The 23,709-nt window shown below is 37.0% G+C and overlaps 1 protein-coding gene across 1 annotated transcript in view; it reads left to right on the forward strand.

Moving 5' to 3' along the window:
• VWDE (von Willebrand factor D and EGF domains) overlaps window positions 1-23,709 on the forward strand; it is a 271,722-nt gene that overhangs the window by 218,959 nt on the left and 29,054 nt on the right. The window contains exons 23-26 of the mRNA XM_087710932.1: window positions 6,285-6,380; window positions 7,253-7,348; window positions 9,807-9,902; window positions 13,174-13,269. Coding sequence (XP_087567058.1) covers window positions 6,285-6,380; window positions 7,253-7,348; window positions 9,807-9,902; window positions 13,174-13,269 — 384 coding nt within the window. The remainder of the gene's footprint in view (window positions 1-6,284; window positions 6,381-7,252; window positions 7,349-9,806; window positions 9,903-13,173; window positions 13,270-23,709) is intronic.

Here is a 23,709-nt window from a genome sequence, read left to right on the forward strand (position 1 = left end):
AATACACATTGGTCTGAAATCTAGCAAACACATTTTGTACTCACGCATATATATTTTCCCCTTAATATTTTCCACTTATATTCTATATAGAATAATTAAAAAACCATCACTCAAATCTGAGATTTTCAATGATTTCTCGTACACACATATCCTACTGTTCTTTGCCATTGCAACAATTAATTTCTTAAAATATGAAATATTTTAATGAATTCATTTCCTCAGGTAAAAAAGTTCCAAGTTATAATTCAGATTTTTCTTTTCTTAGTAATTTTATGCATCCTTTGTTAGTAAGCACAAATATGTGTAATTTTTTAACTAAGCATTTTCTCTTGCACATCTTGCACCTGTGATAACTTCCTTCTTAGCTTTGTGTTCCAGAAATTGCAACTCAGATCAGGATCAGAAATTTGACTTAATCATATTTATCTAGATATAAATAGTGATACAAAACTACAAAATGGATCAATATTATAAATTTATAAATTGATTCTTGATGTATTAGGATTTCAAAGAACTATAGTCTAAATAAATGAGGATTCTTTGCTAGGCCAGTGGATGGGAAGAAATATAAGATACCGTATTTTCCAGAGTATAAGATACACTTTTTCCCCTCCTAAAAGAGACTGAAAATTTGGATGCATCTTATACTCCGAATATAGCCACTCCCACCTGCTGGTCCCTATTCTTCGGACTCTGTGCATCCTCTTCCTGGCTTCAGAGATTGCCATCAACAATGGCTTATGTTTTTGGGCTCTGCAAATTGCATTTTCAGCCTCCAAATGGGGCACATGGTAACCAAAATGGCTATCTGGAATAGCTGCTGCCTTCTCTTACCCCTTCCCCGCTTTGCCTGCTTTAGTCACTAGAGCTCCCTCCAAGGATCAGCTGTGCTTTTGAAACTGTTTTTCAGCCCAAACATAAGCTAAGCAATCTTCCATGCTTTGCCTGCTTTTCTAATTGCTGCTTCCTCCAACAATCAGCTGTGCTTTAGAAGCACAGCCTCCATCATCCCCAACCGCAAACCAGCAAGCAAACTAATGTGCTGAAGCTGACCAGGCTAAGGACAAGCCAGATGAATACCTGGTAGCCAGAATTTATTCCCCTATTTTCCTCCCCCAAAACTAATGTCTGTCTTATATTCTGATCCATCTTAAACGCCAAAAAATATGGTAATTATATTATAATTCATAACTAACTCTGATAATCAAGAAAATCAATTTTTATTATAAATACAAAGGAAATAATTGTATTTTATTCATACTTCTTTATCCTCCTGAAAAGAAGTACTCTATGGTGGATTTTAATAGTCAACTCACTAAATATACAAAAATAAGGATTATAAATACTTTCTGCAAAGGAAGATTAAATTAGGATAAATATTCATGGCTAGAGTAAATGTTATCCCAATAGTTGAACAGCTTCATCATGGGAAAGTTAATCTCTATAATAGGCTCTACAAGTGTGCCCAGTAAACAATGGTTGATTTTGCAGTACCAGTAGTATATGATTCTGTACCTTGTACAGGTTGGCAGCTTAGCTGGTAACGATTTGTACAAGCTGCTGTTTCTGCGCATTTTTCAAAGATAGTACCAGTTTAAATAGAATATGTAGTAATAATACCAATGAAGTGTAACCACGGCTTTGAGAATCAACACCAAATGTATTTAGCCCAGAAGCCTACCAGCCCTCTTATATTGTGAATTTGCTTTTTCAGAGGGAGAGTTATTCCATCTTCAAGGTCTCTTTTCCTATTTACCAAGAGTACCTTGGTTTCTCTGTTTTTAATTGAGTAGGTTCTTCCTTATCCTCCCAATTATCAGATTTAGGCAATGTTTAACATATTGATTGCTCTTTCAGTTAACTGATAAGGAGCAATACTTAAGACACCACACTCTAAATCTCTTTGTGACCTTCTCCAGCTGTTTAATGAATACAATGCAAGATAAGATGCAACCCTGCAGGACACCACAGGTCAACAGCCTACTGTTGAGCAATAATTCCATTATGTAAACTCCTCGCATCAGAGTGAAGCATTGTAAATCTTCCCCCCCCCAAAAAAAAGATCAGGCCCCCAGTTGAAGCAGAAGAATTATGTGGCTGATGACAATGAACCCTTGAGAATTCCAAGGCACTTAGCATTTTCCCAAAAATAATCAAAGCATCTTTATGATTGAATTAGATCCTAATAATTAGAATCCTTCATAAGCATCTGGAGGGTGAAACTATCACCTTCTTGATCATCTTTCCCAGAAATGATATTTATGAGATAGACCCATAATTGGTTATTCAGGCCAGGAGTGTTCTTTTTCTTTTTCATTAGAAATCTTAGCAGTGCCTCCTATAGGCAGGGAGAAACAGATTTCATTTCAGCAAAAATTGTTCATTTCAATTACCCATGTTATCCTAGCTAATTGAATTAAATAAATAAGATCTTATGTAACTTAGTGCATACCTATATAAACTACTCTTCCTGTGGTATTTGTGACAATGATTTGAACCCATCTAAAACTATGTATAACATTGGTTTCACATAGTTATTCTGCACTTTCAAATCATCAATCCCAGCCAAACAGAATATGCTGGGCCAGCTACTACTAATGGAGACAAATTTATGGCTGTCAAAGAAGACATGAAATCCCAGATTGTTCTTGATTGGACGATGTCAGCATGCACATTATAATCCTCCTGGACAAGAAACCCCATATAATCTAAGAACATATTAGAAATTATTCATTCATTTATATTATTATTTTAGAAATAACCTAATGTATACAATACACTTCCTCCTCCTATTTTCTCCATAATAATAAAAAAAAACCTTTGTGGTGGCTTGGGCTAAGAGAGAGTGACTGCCCAAAGTCACCCAGCTGGCTTCCACGGCTAAGGTGGGACTTGAATTCATGGTCTCCTGCTTTGCAGCTTGGTACCTTAACCATCACACCATCTTTATTTCCTCCTATAGGCTGCAATGGGAACGAAAGGGCAGTCAATCATCAACACTCCTATTCTTTCTTGCAATAATCTTCTTGTTCTTTCCTACCATATTTAGATTTGCCTTGTTCAATCACAGAATATTTTCTGTTCTTCACTTTCCCCAGAGAGTGTATTCTTCATGCACTCCACAATATTTCTCCCACACTTTCCTAGTACCCAGAAAAAAAATGTGGTGCAAAGAGGTAACAAGAGGGTTACCTGGGCAGAGATAATTTCAAACCCCAGATATCTGATGCACTTAATCAAAAACTGATCCTGTGAGAAATCTGTTTTCCACAGGTAACACTAAGGCAAGCAATGACAGGCAGCAGCTAAATGAGACAGTACAGTTTCATTTTCAGACTCTCCGGCCCAAATGGCAGCTTTATTTTTAGGGTCCACTTACTGGGAGCTGTTAGTAGCTAACTAGAACACAGTAGCTACAATTTAAGTCATACTTAGAAATAATATGGGCACGCCATGCACGTGCGCAGAAGTGCCAAATGCTTAAAGCAAAGGTAAGGACCTTGGGCGGGTGGACCAAGGAGCACTGTACTGGAATGGTATCTGGTGTTCCGGGAAGGCTCCGGTACACCCGTACTGGGACGTACCGCCTGCACTCAAATAGAATGGGCACTCCTCATTTGTATGAGAAGAGAAGAGAATAACAGAGTTGGAAGGGACCTTGGAGGTCTTCTAGTCCAACCTTCTGTTTAGGCAGGAAACCCTATACCACTTCAGACAAATGATTATCGAACATCTTCTTAAAGACTTCCAGTGTTGGGGCATCCACAACTTCTGGAAGCAAGGTGTTCCACTGATTAATTGTTCTAACTCTCAGGAAATATATCCTCAGTTCTAAGTTGCTTCTATCCTTGATTAGTTTCCACCATTGCTTCTTGTTCTACCTTCAGGTGCTTTGGAGAATAGTTTGACTCCCTCTTCTTTGTGGCAACCCCTGAAATATTGGAACACTGCTATCAGTGTTTCCTTCTTTTCATTAAACTAGACATACACAGTTCCTGCAATCATTCTTCATATGTTTTAGCCTCCAGTCCAGTGGTGGGTTCCAGATTCCATTCCAACCGGTACTGGTGTCACCCACATGGACGTGTGCTGGGTGCATGCATCATGCTTGCCTGCGACGCTTCTGCAAGCCTCCGCAACGCTCCAGCTGCTTGGCAGAGTGTCAGCCAGGCGCCGTATGCGGCATGCACATGCGCAGAGGTGCATAATGCTTAAAGCAAAGGTAAGGAGCTCGGGTGGGTGGGTGGGCCCTCCAGAGTACCATACCGGAACGGTATCCGGTGCTCCGGGCAGGCTCCGATACACCCGTACTGGGCCCTACCATCTGCAACCCACCACTGCTCCAGTCCCCTAATCATCTTTATTGCTCTTCTCTGCACTCTTTCTAGAATCTCAACATCTTTTTTACATCATGGTGACCAAAACTGAATGCAGTATTGCAAGTGTGGCCTTACCAAGGCATTATAACACTTTATAATGCATTAACACTTCACATGATCTTGATTCTTTTCCTCTGTACTTATATTGTTCAAGTCACTGGGAAAACATATTTTGCTACCATTTGACCAACATCTATATAATCTATTGCAACTCCTTATATTTTTCCATTCAGTTAAGGTGTACAGCCTTTTTCACTGGCTCAAAATATGAAATGTTCTTGATTATGCAGCTACTATAAATCTGATAATAAATTACGATTCAGTTTGAATTTGTACTTTGATGCAAAGAGTAGATTTGATTCAAATTTGCAATCTGATGAATGTGATTCAATTCAAGGGCTTATGTGCCTGTGCAGAAGTCCATCAGGTTTTCTGAATGACTGAAAGACAGTGAATAGAGCTGATTTGATTATTCAGTTCAAAGAGGTAATTTTATGAAATCATCTTAAAATCACATATTTCAATGAAAGCTTTGCACAAACTTAGCAATTAGTCACCTCCAGATGAGTTGGATAGCACACAAACTTAATAAATAAACGTGACCTGACAAATGCGTGCACGACAATAGAGCGCTGACAAAACCGTGGCGAGAGAACCGCGATGTCATAAATGCTCCCACAACAGCGCGCCGACAAAACCGTGCCCACAAAAGCATGATTTAAGTTAAGGTAAGGGTTAGGGTTAGGGTTAGGGTTAGGGTTAGGGTTAGGGTTAGGGTTAGGGTTAGGGTTAGGGTTAGGGTTAGGGTTAGGGTTAGGGTTAGGGTTAGGGTTAGGGTTAGGGTTAGGGTTAGGGTTAGGGTTAGGGTTACTAGAGTTATTAGTTGTTTGTTGAAGGCGCGCTTTTGTTGGCACGCTGTTGTTGGCGCGCTTCTGCATGCATTCATCAGTGCGATTTCGACCTCGCGGTTTTCTCGCCACGGTTTCGTCGGCGCGCTTTTGTCGAGCGTGCATTTGTCAGTGAACCATAAATAAATACTTATGCTAGACATTGATAAATAATTTACTTCGGTTACTATTCACCAAGTATCATTCCTGTACAATATAAGTCTATTTTAAATTATGGGATGGTAACAACAGCAGTGCCTGTGATCAATAATTTTATAAAACTCTAATGAGATGTATTTATTCAAGTAAATTCAGTTTATTTATTCAAGTAAATTCAGAAGCTGAAGACTGGTTTGCCTTACCATTTTCTAATGGCATTATAATATGAGAACAAGAATAGCTTTAAAAAAAAAGCTATGGAAGTCAAGGCCAGGGAATAAAATGTGTCTATAACTATAAAGTCATTTATCCAATTAAATTATATTTTTTGGAAAACCTTATAGATATCTTTCATACATCTTTCTTACGTTATAATCAATTGCCACATGGAAAGTTTGGAGGCAGGCAAGAAGAAGCAGGCAGGCAAAGATCACAGAAGAAAGCTTAGCTTCTCTTTGTGAAAGTATATGTAATAATAACACAATAACTGGATTCCCCATTGAGTTTCCTTGTGGGAAGCTGGCAGTGAGCTTTCCCCTTTCCTCCCTCCCTAGAATTCCTGCTGGCTTCCCCATTTACTTTCCTTGTGGGAAGCTTGCAGGCACAACATCAGTGGGGAAACCAGCAGAATTGCAACTCCTAGGGAAGCAGCTAGGTAAGTGGCAGTGGTGTTGAAGCAAACCAACTTCCCCAACTTCAATTCATGGGAATTGGGAATGAGTCCCAGCAGTTTGAGTATCTTTTGAGTTATCTTGGTTCAGAGATAGGTCAGTGATAGAATATAGATCAACAGGATTCTCATTATGTTACAGTCAATCTATTCTAAATTCAGTTATCATTTTTCTGTTCTTTTGTATAGCACTTTGCAATCCACTGTGTGAAAATGGAGGGACCTGTATCAGTCACAATATCTGTTCCTGTGCATATGGATTTGTTGGTTCAAGATGTGAAACACGTAAGTATACTATTATGCGTATGTAACTTTAGCAATCTTCCCACATTTTGATAGCTAATAAATAATACAAGAAAGAAGAATGCAAACTTTACACAACAACAGCAATAATAATAATTGGGGAGGACTCAATAGGTAGATAAAAATGCTAAATCCAATCTTAGCATCTGGCTGACTGTGTGACAGACCATAATTCTGATATTATTTTAAATCAAATCTAATCTAGTATGCAACATGTAACTCAGTATTTCAATATTAATAAATATATTTAATGCTCAGTAACATCATATCCGATGTTGTGCTTTCTAAAAGCACATTAACACCATAAAATGTATTCAATCTTTTTCAATACTTACTTTGTAACAGCTCTGTTGCAGAGAAACATTGTTTATAATAATGTTTGCAAAATTCAAAGCATTGAAAAAAATACATTAAAATACTGAGAATATAAAGGACGGGGGGGATTGCCATTAAGAGTCAAGTTATTGTTCAACATGTATACTAATATGTTAATAGCTTTAAGATAATCTGTCTTTAAAACTAGTCACAATTTAATAGTACACATATTTTGCACTATCTAAACTACAAATCCGGGTCAGTGACTGACTATCCTGTTATCCTTGATCATTTTTTAAAAACACCTCTCTGCAAAGATATCTACAATAGGTTTAAAAGAAATTTCTGTGTGAATCAGGTTTTTTTAAAAGCTGTTCATTAAGAAATTAAGGGTTTACATGACATTTGAATTTTGGTTTTAATAACGTAGTCCTTGAGAAGCTCTCAATGGCTGCCCTGGATTTCAATCAGCATAATTTAGGGCAAAATTCAGGTGCTAATAATTGGTACAATTGACCTTGCCTTAATTTGTTTTTCAGTGGTTTGTAATAAGCATTGTCACAATGGTGGGGAATGTGTAGTACCAGATGAATGCCAATGCAAGGCTGGATGGAGTGGTCCTTTATGTGAAACAGGTATATGTTACTAAAATATTCAATGAAAACACATTATATGATAATTTTCTTAAAGGCATAGCATGCAACTTCTGTAACACATTTATTTGGGGCTGATATTAAATTCTCCGCCAAGCATCTGGAGCATCGCAGAGGCGTCACAGGAGGTAAGGACGCATACACACATGTTTGCGCATGTTGCACGCATTCATGGGGTGGACGCTGAGCCCAGTTGCACTGTACCAGTTGCAATGAGATCCAGAACCCACCACTGCATCAAAGCGTTCAATAACCATAGCTCTTTACATCTCCCGGTTATTAGCAGCAGACATTTATAATGCAGTAGACATTTCGTAGTCTAGTTTTCTTGTTTTCACCAATAGCTAAATGTGAAGCCAAAGTAGTGATTCAATCTTAGGGCAACCTGTGGCCTCTGAAGCTTCTGTTGGGGACCTTCAAACATTCTTACCAATGTAATAGTAAGATATTATAATATGACAGTAATATTATTACATGATAGAAGGAAAAATGTTTTATAATACAATTGAAGAGTAATAATTTTAACAGTAATAGTTTTAATGAAGTAGAAACAAATGAAATTAAGCGTGTAATTTTATGTTAGCTGAAAACCTATGACTTATTGGATCTATGCTTCCTGGAATATAGAATCCAGCAAATTATTCTAAGAAAAATACAACACTTGACCCCAAAGTATTGTTATGCATCTCAAACTCTTAAGGAAGGACCCTAAGTAGAAAAGCACATACTATGAAGATTTTTGTAAACTGTAATTAGCACTCCTAGATAATGCTGCAAATATGGGGGTATTCCCCCCTCAAAAAAAAATCTACAAATCACTATAAATGAAGATGTGTGGGTTCTTTTAACTTGCAAACTGCACTCGGTGGAAGCTACACTTTAATGCTAAATCTGATTTCGTTCCATTTTACTTTTGTTAACACCATTTATGAATTGACAAAAACTGCTTCTTCCCTATCACATAGAAACATACTGCAGTGGCCATTGGGAAGGGGGGCTTGTGATGTTAAAGCGTTCCAGAGTTTGCATTTTTACCAAAGTCAGGGGTGAAATAAATGGAATCAGGGTTAGGATCTGGTAAAAACTGATGCAGAGCAAGTCCTATATGACAAGTTTACACAAGTTGAAGTGCACCAAGGAAGCCAAGCACACAAATCATAAACAACACCCAAGCAGTGATTCAATAAACCTCCTGCTTCCTGCTGGGACCACTTTTTTGAAATATTAACCACCTAACTGGCTATAATATAACACTAGTGTCCTGTCTTCATAAATCTCAGGTTGGCATCATGGCATCAACTATATTCAATATTTCACTTTCTGATTAATATGAAAAGAGGGGAAAAATGTCTATATGGTCAGTCTATCCCTGTAGGGATTATTAGTGTTAATATTATTTCTGTCCCCTTTTTTGTCATATTTCCACTGTGGGGAGAGGGAAGCAGCTTTCTTAATGACTACATTCCAAGGAAACAGTTGTAAGTTGCTTTTCTAATTGGCTACATTATGCAACAAATATGTAATAAAAGCTGAATGCTGAGTGGAGTAAAAGGTTTATCGCATTTATTGTATCCACATTTTAGATTGTTTGTGTCAGTTTATATGAATAACCTTTAAGAATTATATTTACAGGTGTAGCAGCTTGTATATCCAAGTCAAATAAGGACCAATTTGCATTAATGTACTTAAATATTAATAGTGCTCATGGCATTTTGCTTCAATTAGTTTTCACTGAAAGTATTGCACATTGACTAACATACAAACACAGAAATATGCATATAGGTATCATAAAAGTACTAATTTCTAATTGTACAATTCAAACAAATTAATGTGCTTTATAGATTTGCTCAGATCACTAAATAAACATTGAATAAAAATTGAAATATATATTTATAATCCAATTAATTTTATCCTCAAACTAACAAAGCAACTCCCATTTCTCTTAAACTGTTTTGTCTTATTCAAGACAAGGCAACATGGATGATTTTATTGTACATGAATGCCAGTTTATATTATTTATAGATTTGACTGAATACTCATTTTTACAGCATTGGTAAAATACAAAGCATAAACTTCATGCTATGAACCAGTAAATAGTAGTCAAAATACCATGGACTTCAGTGTCATAACATTTACAACAAATTGAAAAGGTGTTACTGCTTCTACAATGGACAGAAAAGGTGGGAGAAAAAGCAGAGAAGAAATTTGTCTCAAAGTGCCTCAGTAATAGAGATGCACCTGGAGAAGCAGATTGCAAAACAAACATTAAACTAAATATTACTGTGATTCTAGGAGACAGCATGTCTCATTGCTCACTGAACCATTGCTTAAAACAGAATTATACTGCATTCTTAATAAAAAAAATAGTGAGAGAGCAAAGAAGAATATTTTATATTTTCCTCCTTACCTGAAATTTTTATTTTGTTTTCTCTTGGGACAGCCATTTGCAAACCCATTTGCCTAAATGGTGGGACCTGTATTCGCCCAAATATATGTGCTTGCCCATTTGGTTTCTTCGGGCTTCAGTGTCAATCTGGTAAGATGAAAAAAATAAATTCTAATGATTAAATATTGTTTCCCTTCCCTAAAAGAATATTGTACATTCTTTCCCATTATTTGTTCCAGCTTCACTTTCATTCAAAACAAACCATGTGCTGGCATATTGTTTATATGACATGCATAGTAAGATGTTAATTGAAATAGTGCTATATATCGAGTTTCCCTGTATTATTTTTAAAGACAGAAAGGCATATATGTAAATAATGTATTGAGCCTATCATAGCAAAAAAAATCTTTTATTCATAATGAACTCAATTTTAAAATATATGTTGGCAAAATATCACAATATACAGTACTTTACTATATCAGTACATTCAATATTGTAAGTGAGAACACTTGATAGGCACTATATTACTTTAAATGAAAGTAAAAGGATGGATAGATGGCAAGTTTTCTTTTTGTTCTATCAGCCAGGAGATAAATTCTTCTTAACTGGTTTGCATGTACTGTTTCTCCCCATACACAGATTCTTTCTAATAATCTGATATAAATTGCTGTTATACCTATAATTTTCTTAATCTAATATAATTACAAGACTGTTAACAGTTCAAAATATGTTACACATTTACTGGAATAATTTGTTTGTATTGCAGCAATCCATACAGTAATTTCTACCTGGTCAATACAACATAGATTTTTTTAAAATGTGAGATGTATTAAATTATATTATGGTCAAGGATGAGATAATTTTGCACTCCATACTTTGGTTTCTTCTGATTTGCTCTATTCTAATGAAATACACCTTAAGAAATTTCCTGACAGTAAGAACAATTAAACAGTGGACTCAGTGGTGGGATTCAAACAATTTACTACCTGTTCTGTGGGTGTGGCTTGGTGGGCATAACATGGCTTAGTAGTCATGACTTGGTGGGCATGACAGGGGAAGGATACTCTAAAATCTCCATTTCCTCCCCATTCCAGGAGAAGGTTACTGCAAAATCCCCATTTTCTCCCGATCACCTGGGACTCAGGAGACAGAGAATAGATGGAGGTGGGGCCAGTCAGAGGTGGCATTTACCGGTTCTCCAAACTACTCAAAATTTCCACTACCGGTTCTCCGGAACTGGTCAGAACTTGCTGAATACCACCTCTGAGTGAAATGGTTTGCCTTCAGAAGTTGTGAATGCTCCAACACTGGAAATTTTCAAGAAGAGACTTGATAGGCATTTGTCTGAAATGGTATAGGGTTTCCTGCTTGAACAGTGGGTTGGACTAGAAGACCTCCAAGGTTCCTTCCAACTCTGTTATTCTGTTCTGTTAAGAAGGAAACTTTTGATAAGTAAACTTTTGCCATTTCGTATCCTGAAAGAGTGAAAGCAGTGCCAGCCCTGATAGTATCAGGTAACTGCCATTTGTCACTGATTCTGTTAAGTATCTATCAGAGATTTTACAGTTTGCTCCAACTGCTTTTCACTTTCTCATTTAAATTATTTTTTTCTTACCAGCAACTTTTGGAAAACTATGTTTTATCATCATATTTTTAGTGATTAAAATATTCCAATCATTGAATTCCATATAACCTTATTACATCTAATTGTGTCTATGATCTAAATATAAACAAATTAATGCCTCATTAAATACTCATTAATATTGGTTTAAATTATCTTATTGCAATTTTTGCAATAAGAGCCAAGGTGGCGCAGTGGTTAAAAGCAGCACTGCAGGCTACTGCTAGATCAGCAGGTCAGCAGTTCAAATCTCACCGGCTCAGGGTTGACTCAGCCTTCCATCCTTCCGAGGTGGGTAAAATGAGGACCCAGATTGTTGGGGGCAATATGCTGACTCTCTGTAAACCGCTTAGAGAGGCCTGAAAGGCCTATGAAGCGGTATATAAGTCTACTGCTATTGCTATTACTGCTATTTTATTTTGTAATTATTGTATTTTTTTTTAAAATTGTGTGGGTTCTTTTAAAAATGGTATTGTTTCTTAGCTGTCTGAGAGGAGGGGGAAGATGAGGAATTAAAGTGAAACAGTAATTGTAACAGGAGTAATACAATACAATATAATTATTACGATAATACTGTAGTAATGATGTTGATTTTCATTGGAAGCCTAAAATAGAAATCTTAAATGAATAACCTCAAAGGAAGTCTGATTGAGATCCCTTCTAAGTACCACAAACGTAACATTGCACTGTAAATCTAACACCTAAATACATTTATTTATTCCAGCAATCTCTTAAACTCCAGTAATATCATCTTTGATAAAAGGCTGTATAGCTGCTACCCTATATTTGTTTACCTGAAAGTGGGGTAAACATATATAATGGGACTTTTTTCTTACTAGACTTATATAAAAATAAAGTTTTCCCTGTCAATCATGCCTGACTCTAGGGTACGGTGCTCATTTCTGTTTCTTGGCCAAGGGAGCCAAGACAATTTCCATGATCATGTGGCAGCAAAGGTGCAGAGAATGCTGTTACCTTCCCACCAAAGTGGTACCTATTAATCTACTTGCACTTTCATGATTTCAAGCTGTTATATGGGTAGGTGCTAAGCTATGTTTTGTGCAATCATGGTGAAGGTAGTAGTGGAGGAGGAGGAGGAGGAGGAGGAGGAGGAGGAGGAGGAGGAGGAGGAGGAGGAGGACGAGGACGAGGACGAGGAGATATTACTAAATACAAAGACCTGCAAATAGAAATACTATGACTGTGGCAAAAGAAAGCAAAAGTGGCAGTAGTACCAATAATCGTAGGCACCTTGGACAAAATCCCAAAACAATTGGACTACCACCAGCATTGACAAAAACACCATTAGTCAATTGCAAAAGGCAGCTTCACTCCAAACAGCTTACATCCTGCAACAATATCTGTAACCCCATCAAACAACATCTGCCTATCCCATGTCCTTGGCAAGGACTCAATAAGTCGTCAAAAATGCCAAATCTAGTCTCAATATCTAGCTCGCTGTGCAACAAATCATAATAAATAATAATAATAATAATTGCATAATTGGCACAATACCCCATAAAGTATGGTGGCTGAGGTCATAGAGTCAACTGAATTGAAAGAAAACAACCCGCATTCTCGCTTTTCTTCCTATATACAGCTATGCTAGAATAATGAAAATCCTCTGATGGGAGGGCTTCCTTGAGAAATCAGATTCTATCAGTAATCTGTAATCCTAAATATCATCATGGGCACAGTACTACCAAGGCCCTGTGCTATAGCATTAGGCTGCTGAGGTCTAGTTTGCAATTTCTGTCCTATTACCAATAACCTTGGTTTATTTGTTTGCATTGTAATTAGCATTCTGCAATCCTCCTTGTAAGAACAAAGGGCTATGTATGAGAAACAACCTCTGCTCCTGTATGGAAGGTTATGTTGGAGGAAGATGTCAGAAAAGTAAGTTTTTCCACTTTGCTTTAACTTTCCAAATATTTCTTGCCTTAGAAATACTTTATCACCTAGGGAGGTTTCTTATTGCAAGCATATTAAACAGGACCCTTTGCTCAGATTAATCTTCTAATCTTTCATTTTTACATCATGGCACGTATATCAGTAACTTTACCACAAAAGGCATTATTTTCATTTACTGGAGGCTTTCCTATATTGTATCTCAGTACATTAATGGCACTAACATTGCATCAAAGGCAAGAAAAGGTTTAAGCCACTTTGGATCTGATCCTGTCTATGTATACATTTAAATTCATTCCAGTTTAATAGAGAAAATCTGTGTGAGAGATAAACTAATTAGATGAATTAAAGTTAGTCAGGAAAGTTGTTAAAGCCCAATCCACAGGCATTGACTGGGACAATGTAAAATGTCACTGCTTACAATTCTTCTACCCTAATTAGTACAGTTAGTTAATGAGTTGTGTTTATGTGTTTTGGTGGCCTCTTTCCTCGTTATTAGTCACAATGTTATCTATTCCTACATAATTGGACCACTTCTATCAGTTTTGTTTTAGTATTTCACTAAAAGTGTAAACTATGTTCTGCATGCACAAGCAAACCTACATCATAAAAACATCATAACTAGTAGAACCTTCTGCATATCAACAGCAATAAATGTGTTCCCTAATACTAAGATTAATTACCATATTTTTCGGAGTATAAGACGCACCAGAGTATAAGACGCACCAAGGTTCTGAAGAGGCAAATTTTTCAAAAGTAGGTAGGTAGATAGAGGGATAGAGAGGGAGAGAAAGAGAGAGAAATATAGTAGGTAGGGAGAGAGAGAGAGAGAGAGAGAGAGAGAGAGAGAGAGAGAGAGAGAGAGAGAGAGAGAGAGAGAGAGAGAGAGAGAGAGAGAGAGAAGGTAGGTAGGTAGGTAGGTAGGTAGGTAGGTAGGTAGGTAGGTAGGTGGATAGAGATAGAGAAATAGAGAGAGAAATACAGTAAATAGGTAGGGAGAGAGAGGGGGGAGAAGAGAGGGAGAGGGAGAGAAAGTAGGTAGGTAGGTAGGCAGGCAGGCAGGCAGGTAGGTAGGTAGGTAGGTAGGTAGAGGGATAGAGATAGAGAAATAGAGAGAGAAATACAGTAGATAGGTAGGGGGAGAGAGAGAGTAGGTCGTTAGATAGATAAAGGGAGAGAGAGAGAGAAAGAGAGTAGATAGGTAGGTAGAGGGATAGAGAGAGAGAAATAGAGAGAGAGAAATATAGTAGATAGGTAGGTGTTTCTGCTGGCACAGCACTTGATCAATGTAATTCTCATCAATCAGTTAAAGAGCTTTCTAAAAGGGGAAAAAAAGTTTTTGCAAACTTCTCCAAAACGGCCCGTTTTTCATGAAAATGGCCCTGTTTTGTTTTTTTTTTTTAAAAAAAGACATGAATAGCCTTGGGGGGCAGGGGGCCAAAAACGAGCAAAAAACCCGACCCAATTTTTGCGAACATTTTTTGTCAAAAAAAATTACATGCATAGCCTTATGGAGTCTTATAGAGTGCTGCTGGGGGGACAAAAATGGCTCGTTTTTTTGCTTCTTTCTGCCCTCCCCAGCCCCCAGGAGCTCTTTCAAAGCCTCCCTATGGGTATGCACAGTGAAGGGGCAGGGCTTCAGGGGGCAATAAATGCTGTATTTGGTGTATAAGATGCACCCAGATTTTCAGCCTCTTTTTTGAGAAAAAAAGGTGATCTTATACCCCCCAAAATACGGTAAGAACATTTTATCTCTATCAACAAGTGTCCAGTAGATTTTTAAAAGGCAGGCACACAGAATGCTCAAGACTGATTTGACTTGACAGTTGAATATTACAATAGCACAAAACAGTCAGAAAGTCAGATTGCATATACAAGAATGTCCATTTATTTAATAATAAACTCACCTGATTTAATGTTGAGTAGCTGTTAGAAGTCTTCATAATTGCTGCAGCTCTTGCATGCTTAGAAAATATCCATTGAACATCATAGGAATCACTTTCTAGTAAACCTGCACAGCCTCATTGAAAAACTTCCAAAATCTCTCTAGGGCCAACCAAAATGGCACAAAATACTTTTTTATATTTCAGGTTTTCCAAAAATCTCCCAGGGAGATATACAAATTTACTTCTAGAGGTACTAATAATGTGTACTAAGTTATTTATATGGATGGAGAAAAATATTAATCTTTGAGTTCAAGCCACTACTTAGTCAATTTTCTTTTGCAAATGTAGAGTGTATATTTTCTGTTCACTATTCATATGACCTCTGTCTCTACCTAATTGGCTTTGCTGCTTGTCCCTATAATTTTCATTGATCATCTCAATCCACTTGCCTCTTTTGTTATGCCAGTTGTGTAAGAGGATCAAATGGATTTTCTACGTATGTCAGGCTGAACATGCTAGGAAATTTTTTCTGCTTCTTAATTACTTCACCACTCTACATATCCTGTATGCAGTCACCAGCAAATAAAATTCATCATTTTTTTAACCACCCCAAAATCCCTTGCAGGTGGACTCTGGAGAACTGAATGGAGCGGAGTGTTTACTGGCCATATGCCCTTCCTGTTGCCAATGTGGAGCTTTTTTTTCAGCAGATATATTCTCAGTCTACCCAGAGAAAGAAATATCTGCCTCTACCTAGGATCAAACTCACAGCCTTCTGATTATGAGGCAAGAGCTCCACCTCTAGGCCACTGCATCAAGCCACCAACAAATGAATTACCTCATCTTAATAGCATAATAGCATATACTGTTGGCTAATAATATTAGTTATGCATTGTATAATGTGATATTCTTGCAATGATTTAAACCTGCCATCTAGAATGCTTACTTGGAAGAGTATTTGGTGAATTCAATAAGAGTTCCTTGAAAGGATACAGCAATAAAATTTATAAACTGGTATCAGCGTATTTCCATAGCAATAGCTATGAACAAATGGTGAACATATCTAAATCAAACTATGGCCCATTTGTAGATTGAAAATTTGAAGGATGACTACACATCAATTATACATAAGGTGTTTTAAAAATATGGCTTTCCAGAAGGCTTAGCACTGCTTCAATTAGGCCTACCAATTAAGATGTTTCTGACTCATATAGTACCCAAATCGTGAAAAAATCTATAACTTAAAAGTACATCCTGGTAATTGATGTGACATGTCATAGTCATAGGTGATTACAACTGATGTAATCATCAATTACACAGATACAATGTAGCAATTTGAATGAGAAGAAACCTTGGTTTCCAAAAGTTGTAGTAAAGGTATAATATCTAAAATTAGTTCTACATCTGGCAAGTTTGCTTTGTTTTGTTTAATTGTTGAGAAGTGAAGTACAGGTAGTTGCCGCTTACCAACTTTGTTCAATGACTGTTCAAATTTAGGAGCACACTGAATAAACAGACTTACAACCAGTCCTCAGAATCGTAGCCATTAAAGCATCCCCAGAGTGATAGATAGCAACTCAAGAGCTTGGCAGCTGGTACACTGGTTACAACATCTCATAGTCACATACTCACTTTTTGTGAACTTCGCAGCCAGCTTCCAACAAGCAAAGTCGATGAGGAAGCAAACAGAAAGTCACAAGTCAGAGTTCTGTAGCGTCTTCTTAATGACCTGAGGTGATTCATTTACCAATCATAAATTGAACTTACAAACTGCTGTTGTAAGTCAGGTGTAGTCACATGAATATTCACTTTACAGCCTTATCATGTAGTGACAAGGTTGTAAAGTGAATGTTGTAAAGAATGTTCTTTCTGCACCAACTCACAAAGCTCAAACTGCCCAAGGAGCTGCTGATTCCATTCTACAGAAGAATTACTGAGTCTGTCATCTGCACCACTATAACTGTCTGGTTTGGCTCTGCAACCAAACAAGGCAGACACAGATTCCAAGGGATAATTAGAACTGCAGAAAAAACAATTGCTACCAGCCTGCCTTCCATTCAGGATTTGTATACTGCACGAGTCAAAAAGAGGGCTGTGAAAATATCTACAGACCCCTCACATCCCAGTGGTTAGAATGCAGTATTGCAGGCTAATTATGCTCATTGGCAGCAATTCAATTCTCACTGGCTCAAGGTTGACTTAGCTTTCCATCCTTCTAAGGTGGGTAAAATGGGGACCCAGATTGTTGGGAGCAATAGGCTGATTCTGTAAACCAATTAGAGAGTGCTGTATAGTACTATGAAGCAGTATATAAGTCTAAGTGCTATTGCTATATCGATCAAGAGAAATCCATTGCCTTTTCTTATCCATATCAATAAGCCATAATTTTGAAGAAGTATTTATTTATCTACTTATTTACTTATTTAAACATTGACCACAATTTATTATGATATTATGCTGTGCACAATTGTTTCCTATAGGAATATTTTAAAGTATACTTTATTTATTTTTTTAAAAAAGAACAAATTGCTTTATGCATTTTTCTAGCAGTATTACCCTCAGTCATATTCTGTGTTTAGAAAAAACTTCTTGAATTTCCCTTGTTTCTTCCATCTGAGGGCATTTAGATGAGTGGTGGGATTCTTTTTTTTTTAACTGTGGGCGTGGCTTGGTGGGCATGGCAGGGGAAGAATACTGTAAAATCTCCATTCTCTCCCCACTCCAGGGGAAGGTTACTGCAAAATCCCCATTTCCATTGATCTGCTGGGACTCAGGAGGCAGAGAATAGATGGGGGTGGGACCAGTCAGAGATGGTATTTACCGGTTCTCCAAACTACTCAAAATTTCCGTTATAGGTTCTCCAGAACTGGTCAGAACCTGCTGAATACCACCACTGATTTAGATAGAAAGATCCATTGAATGATTGAATGATAATGAATGAATTGAATGATGAATCTATTGATAGGCATTCAGTGGGATTTCTCCTGATTTCTAAAAAAAAATATAGCAAGATGTTCCATCAAAAGGAATGACCTTCATGAGTATATTAAATGCAATTTACATAATTGTCTTACAAGTGACTCTCATCAGTGAACCTTAGTGCTCAATGGCTATATCTCTTTTCACTACAAGCTATGCTTGAAAGAGGATGTAGCCAAGGAGCTCTCAGCATCTTCATTTTAGCCAAACTATATTCAAGCATGTCATTTCTCATTTCTTGTCTATAGTTATTGAACTGAAACCAGATAACAAACATTGTTGCTGTTAATCAATGTCTATTTAACTCATTTTAATGACATTGGGAGTGTGTTTGATGATTATTTCCTGGGTTTGTTAGTAAAATATACCAACTTTGAACTAATTCCCGCTAGTGACTTTAACAGGGCATTGAATCCAATGAAGAACCCTTTACTTCCTCTGTTTTATTTTAATTATCTATTGGTCACTTTTATTTCCAACCTGCTTTCTTGAAAGATAAGGAAAATAATTACAGAGGGTAGAGATTAGCTAATTAGAATTGGGTTTGTTTGTTTTTAAATTCTAATTGGATCAGTTAAAGGCGACTCCTAAGACAAAATCCGCTAGAGTGGAAATGGGTAGAAGTGCTATTCATTATATGTAAATCTCAAACATTACCCAATAGAATAGTTGGTTTTAAAATTGATTTTATTATGATAGGGATCATTTCTCTCTTAACCTGAAATTATATTATAAGGCTTCAGGTTTCAAGGCCAGAGCACAGTTGTGCATATGAAACTATCTCGGTCAGGAATACCCAATAGCCACTTTCCATTTTTTTAGCTTCCTTGTAGTCTCTCAATGCCTTGAAGCTAAGGTTATTAGAATAACAATAGGATTGGATTGTATCTTTAAAAAGCATTGAAAGACACTGCTGAAAAAAGGAAGACCAAAAAAAAAAAAAAGAAGAAATTGTTAATTAGAAGAAGCAACAAATGATCAATAGTCCACACATTTTCTTTTGGCTTTTTGCAATTTTTGAACTGCTATTCAGCCAAAAATGCCTCTAGGGTAGCATGCTGATTTCAACTGAGACATGGATAGAGCCTATTCAGAACTAACATATTTGGGTGGTGACTATAAAATATTTATTTGGTTGGTCTCCTCTATTTGTTTCTGAGATATGTGCCCTCATAGCAGAGCTAAATAATATAACAACTGTATTACTCTTGTGTGTGAGGCAAGGGGGAGGGGGAGGGAATTTGACCTTGACAGAACTATTAAAAAGCAAATTGTGACTGGTGGGCTGTCATACAATAGATACCCTGTATTACCACACTGACCTTTCCTTTCAGATTCATGGCTAGTATCAATCTCTAACTTTAAAAAAGGTAGTAAATTGGCCTGACCAATTTATGTCCAAACAGCCTCCTGAGCATTATTAGAAAATTAAAATCCAGGCATCTATGTAAGAAAGTTGTTGACTGGCTGACTCAATATAATAAGTTTGACAACTTTAGGTCTGGACAGGAGCTCAGTCAATGCATTGTTTGGTGAAGAAATACTTAGATTACCTTCAAAGCTACCTCTCTGCTGTCTTTATTTATCAGGAGCTGGCAGACAGAGAGGAGGCATTATGAGGAAAAGTAACAACAAGAGGGTCCCTACTTACCACCCAGTACTTTGATTAATCATTATTTATTCATCTAAGTTGCATGGTGCTCGGGGGAAAAAAGACCAATTTCTCAGTCCCCTCCTCTTTAATTGATTTTATTCATTTTATCCTTCATGGTTGGCAAACAAATCTATATTTCTCCTTCTGCATGCTGATAATTCAGTTAGTTTTGTCACAGGCTGGCCTGGGGCAGAGTCTTGAAATACCAGTCGCATTTTGCAGCAAAGAAAAAAAAGACTGCTAATTATAAGAAAACTAAAGTGCTTGTGCTTACTAAGAGGTATATTAATAGCAAACCTAATAAGAAGATTAATTATACCATCATTGAACAAGTTAGGCACCAAGTACTTCAGGGTGCCTTTTCCAGCCATCTTCAGCATGGAAGGAACATCACTATTCAGGACTAAAGCTGTTCTGCTTGCTGCAGACAGAGGCCATACTTTTGTACTCGATACAGTGAAATTATTCAAAGCCTTTTGCTCTGTGACATGTACCTCTGTTAGTATAAAGGTTTAAGAGCTTTAGAAGGAATCCAAACTAAATTGTAAAGAGCTATGCTTCACATGCCAGATGTGATAAATGCTCCCTTTCATCTGGAATTTGTTCTTTCTCTTCTGCAGACGCTTGCAGGAGAATCTGCTATTAAAAATCGCAGCTCAAACTAATCTTCTCAATGGAATCTCTGATCCATCTTCTTCCTTAAAAGTCTGTGTTTACCTGGAAGAAAAGCATAGGTGTGGCCTTTCAGCCCAATTCTTAATCCAACAATAGTATAAGAAAGCAAGTCAGAGAGAAAAAGGGATGTTCTTTGAAGTATTCTGTAAAAGCGTTTCAATGCAAAAGGTCTTTTACTTTAGTTTTGTTAATAATATCATAGCTATCTTGCACAGAGGAAGATTCTCGTTTGCGAGCTTTAGCATTTTACAATCTATGATACTGAAATCAACTATAATACTATCTCATTAGAAGATTATTTCTATCCTTATTTGTTGACTGAGTTAGACTCACGTTTTGTCCCACTGGACCAGGACTATCAAACTCCCAGCCCACAGGCTGGATGCGTCACACGCTGGTCACACCCATACCCGGTTTAACGAAGGTGGGAAAAGTCCTGATACGTTACATGACGCCTCCGCGATGCCATTAGTTTGACACCCCTGCACTGGACCAAAGCAAGTGTTCTACTCTATTAGTGCTCCTGAGGAATTTTCTTTTCTTTTCCGCTGCTAGTGCATTTGCCTATGGAAATATCAATTGGATTGTCAATTATTGTCCAAAAATGATTACAGGAAGGAGGATTTGGATCTCATTTTGGAACTGTATACTTGGTGGATACTTTTGGTTTTTTGTTAGGTATCATTATGTATGTTACTCTTTTATAACATTTTTATCTTCTTGCTGATTTCCTTGTTTTCTTATGCTCAGTATTTGGGGTTTTGTTTTCTGAGTACATTGATTTTTTTAAAAAAAAAACATACCTTGATATATATTAAAAACTAATTTATTTTGCTTTCCTAAAATGGGGTTACTTTTTTTGTGCAAAATGGTGTCTACAAGTTATAATCTTGGAAAATTTCCCATTTGCATGGGAATTTCCTTGTGGTAAATAGGCCATATTATCTTGTAAAAGCTCTCCTAAGTTTTGATATTTATCAGATTCATCTTTCTAAAGTGAGCAGGAAGTAATTGTCCATACAGTTCTTATGATCAGATTAGGTTGAAGGAACTCATTTACTGGAAGCCCAAGAGTGACTGATGACAATCATTACAATTAATCTTGTGTTTACTTGTTCTTTTGTTTACACATATAGATTATGGTTTCATTCTGGTTGAATTTTTCAACCTGTGTCACCTGTGGTATGTGTAATTATAGTGGCTATATACAGATGGTCTTTGACGTAAGACCACAATTGAGCCCAAAATTGATGTTGCTAAGTGAGACATTTTTAAGTGAATTGATCCCCATTTTACGACCATTCTTGCCACAGTTAAGCGAATCACCGCAGCTGTTAAGGTAGTAGGCTTCCCCATTGACTTTGCTTGTCAGAAGGGCGCAAAAGGTGGTCTCATGACCTTGGGAAACAGCATCCATCATAAATATGAATCAGTTGCCCAGCGTCTGAATTTTGATCACATGACCATGGGGATGCTGCAATGCTTGCAAGTGTGAGAAATGTTCCTATGTCACTTTTTTCAGTGAAGTTGTTACTAACTCCCTAAATGAACAGTTGTATGTCGAGTGCAACCTGTACTATAAATTTGTTTAAAAATAAATAATATTGCTTCATTATGCATTATTTCTTTATTTAGGCTTTTCTGGCAGCTGTTATTTCTTGAAACAACCATATCTTTCCTCTTGCCTCTATCATCTATATTTTGGTGGTGGGGAGGGAATAACACCGAGAGTAAAAGCGTATGTTTAATGTAGATGTAGACAAATATAGTGTGTTATGTAAATTTCACTTTCTGAGATTGACTGGCACCTGAAACGCAGAGTTTTGATCCTTTGGTGCTTACTGAGAAATAGCCACGCTGTGAATACGCTATCATACATTTGGAAGCAAACTGAAGTGGATGCCAGGATTAGCAATAAAATGCATGGTAATGCATGAAGAAATATGCAGCCTCCCTTGATAATCTATTTTACTGAAAATTTCACTATTTAGCATCCACACAGCAGAAATAACTCCTTGAATTTATTGCCCTCTTAAAAAGCTAAAGGCGGGATAAGCATCTCCCATTTGGCTATGTGCCTTTATGTTGACCCCAGCTTTATAGAGGAAAGGACTGGCAATGTTTTCTGCTTAGATTGGTTAAAAAAAATCGCACACCACTTACATTGTGTTTATTATATTCTGCACTAAAAATTAGTAAAATGATCTAATTTCTGACTTTAGAATATTGAATAATTACAGTAGGTCAACACAGCACACATATCCATAGAAAATCCAGCCTAATAGCCATATTAGTTTTTGAAATGACAATTCAGAATATCCTAAACAACCAAAAATTCTCCTTTTCAAGGTCAGTGCTTTCAGTTAAATATCAAAGAAATTTCCCTGATGCTAAAGGTAATGTTTGATTCAATTATAAACTAAATGGAAAAAGGAATAGCTAATTCTTTACAGTATGCTTCTTTCAGGATTAGAACAGTAAATTTAGCCTAGGAATAATGAAGTTAATGGAATAGAAATGAGCTATTCCAACCAATATATTCCAAATAAAAACTGACTGTTACATTTTTGGGCAATTGAAGTTCCTGAGCCTTTTTCAAATGATGTCCTAATTCAAATATATTGCAATAATGAAGCCTTCTTCTAAACCAGATGCCTGTCATTGTCAGGAAAACAAAAATAGTCCACTGTATACTAACAGTGGGCTCCACAGTTTCACAGGATTGTAAAATCAAAATTTAAAAATTGATGTATATGGAGAACAATCCAGATATAAGGCATTAATTGTAGAGTGTAGATGGAAAGTGTCTTCCCATCCATATTTCACAAAAAGAAACACCCTGCCAATGAGAAATATGGGACCACCAATGCAGTGACGTGTGGTGAGGTTTATGGCTGACACAGGCACTGACACAGTGGTGGGTTTCAAATTTTTTTAGACTTGTGGACTTCAACTCCCAGAATTCCACAGCCAGGCATGCTCAGTTCCAATTTAAAGTGACAGCATTTGTTTTTCTCCTTTGTGGAAGAAGTTTCCTTTTTTCATTTTCTTTTTCTTCTCCCTTCCCCTTCTTCCTTCCTCTCTCCCTCCCTCCCCCTCTCTCAAACACACACACACACACACACACACACACACACACACACACACACAGAAGTTGGATTGGACTCTCTCTCCTACCCCCTTCCCTCTCTCACTCACTCTCAAACAAACACACACACACACACACACACACAC

The sequence above is a fragment of the Thamnophis sirtalis genome, unplaced genomic scaffold (assembly GCF_051295495.1).
Source record: "Thamnophis sirtalis isolate CommonGarterSnake01/CBP01778 unplaced genomic scaffold, rThaSir2_p1.2 scaffold_1, whole genome shotgun sequence".
Taxonomy (NCBI): Eukaryota; Metazoa; Chordata; class Lepidosauria; order Squamata; family Natricidae; genus Thamnophis; species Thamnophis sirtalis.